The sequence below is a fragment of the Opisthocomus hoazin genome, chromosome 7 (assembly GCF_030867145.1).
Source record: "Opisthocomus hoazin isolate bOpiHoa1 chromosome 7, bOpiHoa1.hap1, whole genome shotgun sequence".
In the NCBI taxonomy this organism is placed as follows: Eukaryota; Metazoa; Chordata; class Aves; order Opisthocomiformes; family Opisthocomidae; genus Opisthocomus; species Opisthocomus hoazin.
The window spans coordinates 38,266,230-38,278,351 of NC_134420.1; the positions used below are offsets into that span (position 1 = coordinate 38,266,230).

General features: G+C 40.2%; 1 protein-coding gene across 5 annotated transcripts in view; it reads right to left on the reverse strand.

The window, feature by feature from the left end:
- The window catches only part of RYR3 (ryanodine receptor 3), a 246,915-nt gene that overhangs the window by 103,759 nt on the left and 131,034 nt on the right, over window positions 1-12,122 (reverse strand). For all 5 annotated transcript variants that reach the window (XM_075426096.1, XM_075426095.1, XM_075426093.1 and 2 more), the window contains one exon: window positions 7,100-7,237. In XM_075426096.1, the coding sequence (XP_075282211.1) occupies window positions 7,100-7,237 (138 nt within the window). The remainder of the gene's footprint in view (window positions 1-7,099; window positions 7,238-12,122) is intronic.

Sequence of the window (12,122 nt, forward strand, 5' to 3'; positions counted from 1 at the left end):
ATGAAGGATAGCTAATATGAGTGTAACTGGAAAAAAATGCAGAACTTAAAAAGACAAAACTGACCAATAAAATGGTGATGAAATCAACTTCAAATAAAGTCACTGTAAATAAAACAAGGTAGGAAAATATAGTCCTTATTTATAAACAGAATGTTGAGTTGTTAACAGAGATAAGATCTGGCGGACAGATCCATGAAAATCACAGAATAGTTCAGGTTGGAAGGTACCCCTGGAGGTCACGTGGTCCAATCCCCATGCTCTAGCAGGGCCTCCTAGAGCCAGTTGTCCAGGATTATGTCTACATGTTTTGTTAATATCTCTAAGAGGGAGACCTCCCTGATCAACTTCTAAAAATCTCAGTATCAACTCAAATTCACTGCCAGTCAAAAAGACAGAATCAAAACCCAGGATTTATTAAGAAAGGAATGGTTAAAGCAGAGTACATTATGCCATTACATTAATCCAAAGGTCAGTCACATCTTTTCATCCAACACAAGAAGACACCATCAAATGAAGCCCATTCAAATAGCACGAGCTAAGCCAAAAAGAACAGTGTTTCTTCACATAATGGATGACAGAACCCTGAAACTCCCTGCCAAAAATGTGGCAGATACTAAAAGTTCACATTTGCTCAAGTGGAGACTACACAAATATCTGTTAGAAAGATACAACTGGGATATAAAAAGATAAACCTCTTTAGTCTCAGGAAATCTCCTGAGCTGAAGATAACTGGAGAATGGGACAGCATTAAAGTTGTAAGTATCATATCCGATTGTTTTATTCTTACTTGTCCCTAGATAACCATTTGTGGTCACCGTTTGAAACAAGGTATTGGGTTGGATGGATCTGAATCATTACAGCCTGTCTTACCCATCATATTATTCCAAAACTGTACAGTCTGTTCAGTGCTTCTTGCTCCGAGTGAATAAGGCTCAATCCCAGGATTAATCTCTTATCTGAATATTTCTTAAAGATACAGAACTTTGCAGTCCAGTTTATACTGCCTAAAACTAGAGAATTCTCAGGTTGTCGCTCCCAGCCACTTACTGGCGAGTAGATACTTGCCCACATCTAAGCACAGCAGTACATTCTGAGGACTTGTCACTGAACTCCTGCAAAGAGTGAAGTCAGACATACTTGCAAAATTTGACAGACATTTTATTAATACTCCTTTAAGGGGTATTAGAGTTAAAAACATCAGGAAATACAAATATAGTTTTTTCTAGGCTGCTGTTATGCCTTCAGTGAATCTTAGTTTAGGTTTAGCAGAGTCTGCTTAGAGTCTCTTTTTCTAATCAGATGTATTGTGATAGTGATCTGTTGTGTCCTCCCCTCTAATTCTTTCTACCCTCTTTTGCCCTAAACTGAAACAGAGCAGCTGCTGTGTTTGTTGCACTTGAGAAAAAAGACCTCGCAACTCAGTCAAAACATGAAAATAGATGAGAAACAATCAAACGTGATGACTAAAAGCATCATTTCAATAATAGTCAGCAAGTCTGACATCCTTTTTCACTGCTAATAAATCACAAATATACCGTACTGCAAAAAAGCATTCACAACCAAAATTTTAGAAACCAGCAACAAAAAAATGAACCTAACAGCCAGTGCAAAGTCTATCGTAAATAACAAGCAATAAGCTAATATTTCGTGGTTTCAGTGTAAGTAGCACTCTAAGGAACAAAGTCCCAAAGGACACAATCTATGATTCTTCAACTTCACAATAAAATTGCATCTTTTTTTTCCTTGAACATGCAGCGGATATTATTCAACAGAGGCTTAACCTTTTCACACAAACATTTTCATATATCCACATTAAGACCACTTTGAAAGATCCATCGTTCATTGCTCTAATGAGGGAACTGAATTAGGGCATTTGTTCAAGCCATTAAATTCTATTTCCTGATTTTTTTGTTCTAGGACTGGTAATCAAGTGTATACCTTCTGAATGGTCCTATATGAAAGACTGCTGTTATAATAGCAGATACCCTCCCTAAGTTAGATGCACCTGAACAGCCATAGTTAAGTAAGCCTGACAGCCATAGCTTCTATTCCCAAAATGCACGAACAAGATCATTGATCTCCTTTCATTTCTGCCACCAGAAAAACAACCACCCTTTCATCACATCACAAGCTTCTGGCTTGGGGAAGGAGGTGAAGGGCAGGCCAGCAGATTAACCTGTAACTAGCTGGGAGCAACCTGAATATTGGGCATGGTGACATCGATAACCAGCTAAAATAGTTGCTAATTTTTTTCCAGTTTTACAGTTTTAACAAGAAATTGCAGTGCCTTAACAATCTTTCAAGGCTGCACGATGAGCCCCCATATATATGCCTTATCTAATTTATGACTTGACAGTTACAAAAGTCCTATCATCATAATTAACGCTCATCTATTGACTCAGCATGTTTATTTTCTGAGTTCTAGCTTGTTTTTAAAATTTTTACTAATCCATCATTAACACTAGTTCAAATTGCTGGTGTTCCTCTCCTAAGATAAAAGTCCATTTGTGAGTGGATATGAATTCATGCTTAGAGGAAAGGAAGACTTCTTTGTAGAAAATAGCTCCTTACTACGAATATTCACACCCTGAGTATGTATGACCAGACATTACAGGCCAGAGACTTTTAGCCTTGGCAATAGGTACACGCCATGCACAACACTGTCCCTCTTCATGCACATAAGAGGATTGGAGTACTGCAGGCACCCACTTCCTTTCACTCTCTGATTTCCAAATTTCCTGGGGGGTAAAGGGGAAGTGCCCACACATCGACTACCTATCTCACAGTCTCCAGCTACAGTCAAGTATATAATGTAGTATAAATATTATACAATTTTTCATTGACCTTTGAGTAACTTAATCCATATGCATATTTGTACTATGCATCACTCCAAGGGAAAGCCCAAGCCTGAAGAGATTATCTGAAATTTCCAGAAAAACAGACACTGTAGAATCACTTGTCCAACCTGCATTTCTTGGATCCAAAGTACCAGTATATGAAATACGTAAACTGCTCTGTTCCAAGGACCAAACACCATGTGCCCTGAGGCTTTAGGATTGAGTGCTTCCTGATTCATGACAACAGAATCAGACTGAAGAAGAAATGATACTTCCCAGACACTGAGCAAGTCCCTACTACCATTAAAGAGAAAGCAGATGCTAACAGATGAGTCACTGGAGAATAAAACTCTTTTTCATGCATCTCAGAGATTATTATAAGATTTAATGTATTTACAATCTAGTACCATGCTTAATAGACCAAAATATGCTTTCAGGGCAGGATAAACCTTCTCCGGTTCTTTACAGAACATGCAGATCATGTAAGAGGTGTCCTGAGTTATGAAACAGCATTGTTGTCTAATCTCATACAGCTCTTGACAAAATGATTAAGTATGAAATGAAATTAGCTGTTCCAGGTCTGTACAAGGACCTGTTGTCAAAACGAGCAAATTGAAAATAGAAGATGAGTACTTACCACCATTGTTGGTTAGAATCACAGAATCACAGAATGGTAGGGGTTGGAAGGGACCTCTGTGGGTCATCTAGTCCAGACCTCCTACCGAAGCAGGGTCACCTACAGCGGGCTGCACAGGACCTTGTGCAGGCAGGTCTTGAATATCTCCAGAGAAGGAGACTCCACAACCTCCCTGGGCAGCCTGTTCCAGGGCTCCGTCACCCTCAGAGAGAAGAAGTTCTTCCTCATGTTCAGACGGAACTTCCTGTGCTTCAGTTTGTGCCCGTTGCCCCTTGTCCTGTCTCTGGGCACCACTGAAAAGAGTCTGGCCCCATCTTCCTGACACCCACCCTTCAGATATTTGTAAGCATTTATTAGGTCCCCTCGCAGCCTTCTCTTCTTCAGGCTGAACAAGCCCAGCTCCTTCAGCCTCTCCTCATAGGAGAGATGCTCCAGTCCCCTCCTCATCCTTGTAGCCCTCCGCTGGACACTCTCCAGCAGCTCCTCATCTTTCTTGAACTGGGGAGCCCAGAACTGGACAGAGTACTCCAGATGGGGCCTCACTAGGGCAGTGTAGAGAGGAAGGAGAACCTCCCTCGACCTGCTGGCCACACTCCTCCTAAGACCAAGCTCAAGTCACCTGCACGATTCTGCATATGATATTTGGATGGTGTTACAGAAACTTAGGGCTGGCAAAACCCAATCTTGATTCACAAAGGCAATGAGAATCATCAGCAAAAATTTATGTTCTAAAGGAAGACCTGGAGGAACTTGGTTTTTTGCTTTACTTATTCCTCACCATCCATAGTCACTACTAAGGATTGAAAACTCATAAATGTATGACAGCGAAGACAAAATTTTTGAGATTCACACTACACATTACTCCCTGGGGTAATAAATAGCAGTGACAGCCAGGTGAGTTGCTCAAAGAGGCTCAACAAAATGCCCATGCAGATGGTAGAGGGACTGGAAGCACAGAACCATCTTGCCTATTTAGACCATGAACACTGCTCCTGTGTTAGGAAATAGGGTATGAGAATGTATATGTTCAGGAATACTGCTCAGAATAAAAAGCCTATGATTTCAAGTGTTTTGGGGTGTTTATGTATGTATGTTTGTGTCTATATGTACCCTAAGAAGAGGTAGTAGTAGGAAGGAATATGAACACTTCGTTTTGCTATTAGTTCTTCCCTGCCAGTAACAGAACCAGCTACAATAAATAATTTATCAGAGGAAGTAGAGCCAAAAGAACAATGTACCTTCAAAATTCAACATGAAATATTGCAGACATGAAATAATAATGACAAATTGCTACTCAACTGAAGCAGACAGAACTTCAGATAACTTCAGGATGTAGGACTTTCCTGTCTTCCATTTACAAACAAGATCTGTTTTGCTCTCAAGTAACAAAGAGGTTGAACTTACCTTTGTAACAAACATTACAGGAAGGCATCTGTAACATTTTTTATTTTAGTGCTTCCTCTAATTAAAAGTAGTGTATCTTGGAGACACCAGTAATACATGCAATAGTCTATTTTCAGCTTTCCGTTGCTAAAATGACTTCAGGCAGTTATCAATTACTTAATGCACATGCATTTTTAGTTAAATTGGTTAACCAACTACATAATATTCTTCAAAGTATTGTAAAGAAATGACCAGCTGTTATATATGACATCCTTCTGAGATTATGAACATGTGTTTCTCTGAAAATCCAGCATTTCAGAGAACCAGAAATGGTTCACATACTGTAAACTCTGGCAGCATTTACAAGTTAAAACTGATTGACTGCAATAAAAAAAAAAAAAATTATTTTCTGGCTGGATAATGCTTCTGAATCTGGTTACAGGAATATGAAGAAAACTTGCGGAAACCAAATTCTTAGTCTTGTTTTCTGCTTGTTTTATGCCATTAGGCATAGTAAAGTAATAAGAAGACGGATATAAAACATGGCAAGCGTATGACATTTGTGTATAAATAACAAGAAATGTCATTTTAATTTACTCTTCTACAGAAAAGACAAACTTTCCATCTTTTTGTATTACAAAAACTACGAATTACAGTGCTGTTTATCCATCATTCCTCTGTGTGTAGAATAACCTTGACTCAACTACATTTATGTTTTTTACAAGAACTAACTTTAATTCAAGAATAAAAACTTTCATTGATTAACACCTGTCAAGCCTTGCACAGCTTTCTTGTAATACAATATACAAAATGGATATATGTGTTATCAGCTGATACATATACCACATGAATCAAGTCCAATCACCTTCCAGTGCCTTGCAACATGTAGCATCAGGCCTTTTTAAGAAGAAAGCTCATCCAGCTATCTGCTCACCATCAATGAAGAGAGAATTTGGACTATTTGGACTAAAGAAGTGAAGGTTCGGAGGCAATCTTACCCAGATACCTAAAGGGAGGGTGTAAAGACCACAGAGTCAGGCTCTTTTCAGAGCCCAGTGACAGGACAAAGGGCAATGGAAACACACTGAAACACAGTGAGACACAGGAGGGTCCATCTGAACAAAAGGAAACACTTTCACTGTGAGGGTGATGGAGCACTGGCACACACTGACCAAGGAGGCTGTGGAGTCTCCATCCTTGGAGACATTCAAAAGCCACCTGGACATCGTCCTGGGCAACCTGTTCTAGGTGGCCCTGCCTGAGCAGGGGGGTTGGACCACATGACCTCCAGAGGTCCCTTCCAGTCTCAACCATTCTGTGGTTCTATGAATTACTGCCACAGGACATTGCAGATCTGAAAACAGAAGAATGAAGACTATCTATTGGCTTAAACACCATTACACTAACTAACTTTAAATAAATTATTGTCTTGTTTCAACAGTTACTCTCAGTTCTCAGTTGTGCTTATTCAGCTGCGCTAGGTGGAAGGACTATTTTCAGATCTATAGAAGCAAAGAGCAGAATAAAAAAAATCTACTAATACAGAATTTGTATTTGCAAAAATAACTGTTCCTTCTGTTCAATTAATCAACTATATTGAATATCTCTTTAAATTCAGAAAGGATATGGTCAGAAAGGATACATTATGGACATATACATATATATATGTGCATGTATGTGATGTTTGAGATGAATCAGAACAAGTTATTAGTTTTTAATGAATGTATATATTCACCATCATGAAGTGAAATAAGTGAAAGCCATCCCTTTTTATACAAAAAAAAAGAGAACTGTATAACCCTTTTGTCATATATATCTTGGTACTGAAATGCACATAGCTTCTCATGCAGCAAATAAAAATGGAGTTAAGCTGTAAAGACGACAGTTTTTGCATTTAAAAAAACCCCAACCATATAAATAGAAACTTCTCAAGTTTGGAATGCTTGAGTCTGGATTATCGTGTCATAATTAACTTTCTACATTTCTTTGTAAAGAGTATGCAAATTTTCAGTTCCAGAGTTAATGATATGGAACCAAAATATTTCACACATTTTAACTTCTTGTTTAGCAATTCGTCTAAGATGTTCAGTATGTAGGATAATTGTTCTTAAACAAATAAGGAACTTAAATAGGTAGTCTCCTTCAGTCTGCTATAAAATTTTATTAGAAAATACACTCGTATTGACTGTGTACACCTTTAACACATGCATCATGGAAGTATTTATGTGGACAGAAAACTTACTAGGAGATTTCTCTTCTTCCTCCTTAGGTTCTACTTTTTCTGCTTTTGGCGGACCTTTGATTTTGTACATTAATGAACGGAGTTTGCCAGTCAAGGAGGAATCTTCCTCTTCCTCTTCCTCCTCTTCTAGTGGAATACCTTTGCAGATAATAACACTGGTTAGAAACAGAACTTAACCTTTGAAGATTAACTCGTTCAATGTTCAAACACCACCAAAATATCTACAGGAACTTCTTTTAACCAGGAAATTTCATACAGAAAAAAAAAAATGTAGTAAGGTCATCATCTTTAACATGTTAGCTACAGTAGCACCCCTCAAATTATGTTTATTTCAGTATACATACTTCTTATATCCAGATTTGTAGTCTTATTGTTTTCAGTACTATGACCAAAGAGATGGTATTTTTCAAAGATTCTACTATAGCAATTAATTTCGATGCGGAGTCATATTTGATTAATTATGTGATCCTGTATTTAATGTTGCAGAATGTAAGCTAAAGAAAGAAATGTATGGCTGTATCTCACAATATAGTGCAAATTTTCAGTCGATATACTTAGCAGTCATAAACATACTAACTGAATTTAAAACTGTGAGAAGGCACATGTGCAGAGATTACACTGATGATACACATTTTTCATGAAAATATATGCAATGAGATGGGATGTCACTTTACAAGGTAGTTTAACACAGTTCAGTCCGCTACATTGCTTCACAACCATTCAAAGCATTTTAAAATCTTTCACGTGTCTTAGTGATGATGAGATAACACGTGTTATGTGCAGAAACACAGAACCTCTAAGCAGGTTCCCTTCAGACCACAGCTAATTGTGCAAAGCTGAAATGTAAGCTTTTGTTGTTTGGCTGCTGGTCAAAGTGAAATCGAGAAAAGGAAAAGATTTCCAGACAGAATACTAAAGAGATACAAGCTGGAGCAGAGGGAAAAGAATAAACTGCAGAGACTAAAACTGATATTAAAAAAAAGAAACTAAGAAAGGCAAAAAGAACTGAAATGTCATATGAGGCTGGAGAAACTTTGCCACTGGCAGCTACCAAGAGGAAGGAGTTAAAAGTTATGATTAGGAGTGACAAAGTGACTAAGAAGAAAAAAAAAAGTCAGAGGCAGTGGAAGAGAATGAGAGTTTGAAATTGGAGACTACAAATGGAATTTAAGGAATGGGAAAAGTGAGACTGGCTGGGCAAAATGAAAAGCTAAGAATGAAGGAAAGCTACAGTCAGAGTCTGGAAAAACTAAGAACAGGAAATGTAGCCAATAAGGAGAGGAAAGAGAAAGCAGACGAGGATGTTCAAGCAAGCAAGAAACTATTTGGTATTGAAAAACAAGCCAGGCCCCAGTAGCAAGAGACACTGGGAGGAAAATCCTTGACAAGTTGAAATGGACAGACAAGAAGACATGCACTGGGATGATGAGTTACACCAGCATCACAGGGGTCTGTGACTGTTCCAGACAGGATCTCATTCACTGCTCCATATAATTAATTATAGATGCTGCATGCTCTTAGACGTGCAATCTATTCAGAAGCTGACTATCTCATATTGCTACTGGCTAATCACCTAATTTGTGGCAGAGGTCTGTGCACTGGAACAGAACGTTTCAACCCAGATAAGTGTCAATTTGACAGTATGCAATAAAATCTGTTGTCAATTTGTTTGTTTTGTTTATAACCAAGAAATTACACACAAAAATTATCACAGAGGACTGTTATTTTGCTGGTAAAATTAACCACTCACAGTTAGGACACACTAGGATTAAGACTGCCTGAGTAACTTTCATTCAGACTATTTGTGTATATTCATTATGAAACTGCCTTTAATTACTTGATTGCATACGTATTTTTCCACTTAGACTGCAAAGTATACTTAGTATTAAAAAGCTGATTAAATATTCCAAACACAACTCCTATTCATTTTATTTGCAGCTGTGATGGCTTAGTACTGATTTTCAGGACTAAGTCAGGACACAGAGTTGCATTTATCTGCAGCAACCACCTATGATAAATCTGTACAAAGAAATTACTATGGGTTTGTTTAGAATTCAGAGGATCATTGAACTATTTTTATAATGAGATTGTGCTTTCTCTATCTTTAATTCTCTCTCATTCAACATACACATTCATAATGTAGTAAACAACAACAAAAGTACACCCCTACAAAGAAAAAAACCCCACAATCAGTAGAGTTTGACCTCATGACAAGATGAAGAGTGATCAGGAGCTAAGCTAACTTTAATAATACCAGCAACAAGATTTCAAGGTAAAACAAATATATCGCAGAGCTAAGACATTTCCAGGTAATTTGGGGGTCTTCCATAATCTTCATCCTGGAGTCTCGGACAACTCTCTGGTGCCAAATAGGCATTATCTTTGAAAACAAGATGTGAGATCAAGTGCTAAATGACTGAACAATGGAGAAGGCGGTATCTAGCTTAACAAAAATGGGGAGAAAGAGGAGTAGCTAACAAGGATATTAACTATTCGCTTTAACACTTGGCAGAAAAAAGCTGCAGTGAAAGAAACAGTTTTTGGTAAGTACTTAGAAGCAAGGATGAATAACCATCAACACAGGATTGTCGAAACCAAATTACATTATACCAACTAAATTCCCATCTATAATGTAGCTAACCTTACAGATACAAATCTTGATTTTTAAGGACTTCTAGTACTGTCTTATACAACGTCCTCAGAAATACCCTGATGAAACACAACCTAGATACGCACTGACCTACTCATCATCAGTTTAAAAGTGGCAATTGGCTTACTGTGAAATCATAGCTTGGTGGTTGCTGAAGATTCTAATGGGGTACTCAGAAATAGCAGCACAACGTGGTATCAGAAGCCTTAACAATCATAGAATCATAGAATCATTAAGGCTGGAAAAGACATCTAAGAATCATTAAGTCCAACTGTCAACCCAACATCACCATGCCTGCCAAACCATGTCCCGAAGTGCCATATCTATATGTTTTTTAAACACCTCCAGGGATGGTGACTCCACCACTTCCCTGGGCCACCTATTCCAATGCCTGACCACTCTTTCAGTAAAGAAACTTTTCCTAATATCCGATCTAAACCTCCCCTGATGCAACTTGAGGCCATTGCCTCTCATCCTATTGCTAGTTACTCAGGAGGAGAGACCAACACCTGCCTCACCACAACCTCCTTTCAGGTAGTTGTAGAGAGCAATAAGGTCTCCCCTCAGCCTCCTCTTCTCCAGACTAAACAAACCCAGTTGCCTCAGCTGTTCCTCATAAGACTTGTTCTCCAGACCCTTCACCAGCCTTGTTGCCCTTCTTTGGACACACTCCAGCACCTCAATGTCCTTCTTGTAGTGAGGGGCCCAAAACTGAACACAATATTTGAGGGGCAACCTCGCGAGTGCTGAGTACAGGGGCACAATCACTTCCCTGCTCCTGCTGGCCACACTATTTCTGATACAAGCCAGGATGCTGCTGGCCTTCTTGGCCACCTGGGCACACTGCTGGATCATGTTCAGCCGGCTGTCGATCAACACTCCAAGGTCCTTTCCGCCAGGCAGCTTTCCAGCCACTCCTCCCCAAGCCTGTAGCGTTGCATGGGGTTGTTGTGACCAAAGCGCAGAACCTGGACCTCAATCCCTTGTTAAACCTCATACAATTGACCTCGGCCCATCGATCCAGCCTGTCCAGATCCCTCTGTAGAGCCTTCCTACCCTCGAACAGATCCACACTCCCACCCATCTTGGTGTCATCTGCAAACTTACTGAGGGAGCACTCAATCCCCTTATCCAGCTCATTGATAAAGATGTCAGACAAGACTGGCCCCAAAACTGAGCCCTGGGGAACACCACTTGTAACCAGACGCCAACTGGATTTAACTCCATTCACCACGAATAACACTTGGCCATTCAGCCAGTTCTTTATCCAGTGAAGTGTACACCCATCAAAACCATGGGCAGCTAGTTTCTCCAGGAGGATGCTGTGGGGAACAGTGTTGAAGGCCTTAGTAAGTCCAGGTAGACAACGTCCACCGCGTTTCCCGCATCCATTAGGTGGATTACGTGGTCACAGAAGGAGATCAGGTTGGCCAAGCAGGACCTGCCTTTCATGAACCCATGCTGGCTGGGCTGAACCCCTCACTGTCCCTCACATGCCCGGTGAGCGCACTCCAGGTGAATCACTCCATAATCTTGCCCGGCACCAAGGTCAGGCTGAGAGGCCTGTAGTTCCCAGGATTCTCCTTCCAGCCCTTCTTGTAGATAGGCGTTACACTGGCAAGCCTCCAGTCGTCCGGGACCTCCACTGCTAACCAGGACTGCAGATAGATGATGAAGAGTGGCTTGGCCAGCTCCTCCACCAGTTCCCTCAGCACTCTTGGGTGGATCCCATCTGGCCCCACAGACTTGTAAGTGTCCAGGTGGCATAGCAGGTAATTAAATGCTTCCTCCTGGATTATGGGAGGTTTATTCTGTTCTCCGTCCGTGTCTTCCAACTCAGAGGGCTGAATACCCTTGGAATAACCGGTCTGACTATTAAAGACTGAGGCAAAGAAGGCATTAAGTACCTCACTCTTTTCCTCGTCCTTGTTGGCAATATTCCCCCCCGCATCCAATAAGGGATGGAGATTCTCCGTGGCCCTCTTTTTGTTGTTAATGTATTTGTAAAAACATTTTTTGTTTGTCCCTTACAACAGTGGCCAGATTGAGTTCTAGCTAGGCTTTTGCCTTTCTAATTTCCTCTCTGCATGACCTAACGAGACCCCTGTACTCCTCTTGAGTCACCTGCCCTGTCTTCCTCCCTTTTCTCCTGAGTCCCAGCAAAAGCTCCCTGTTCAGTCAGGTTGGTCTTCCCCACCGGTTTGTCTTGTGGCACATGGGGACAGCCTGCTCCTGTGCCTTTAAGACTTCCTCATTGAACAATGTCCAGCCTTCCCGGACTCCTTTGCCCTTCAGGACTCTCTCAAACAGTGTCCTGAACATGCAAAAGCATGCCCTTCAAAAGTCCATGGTGGTGGTTTTGCTGACCCCCCT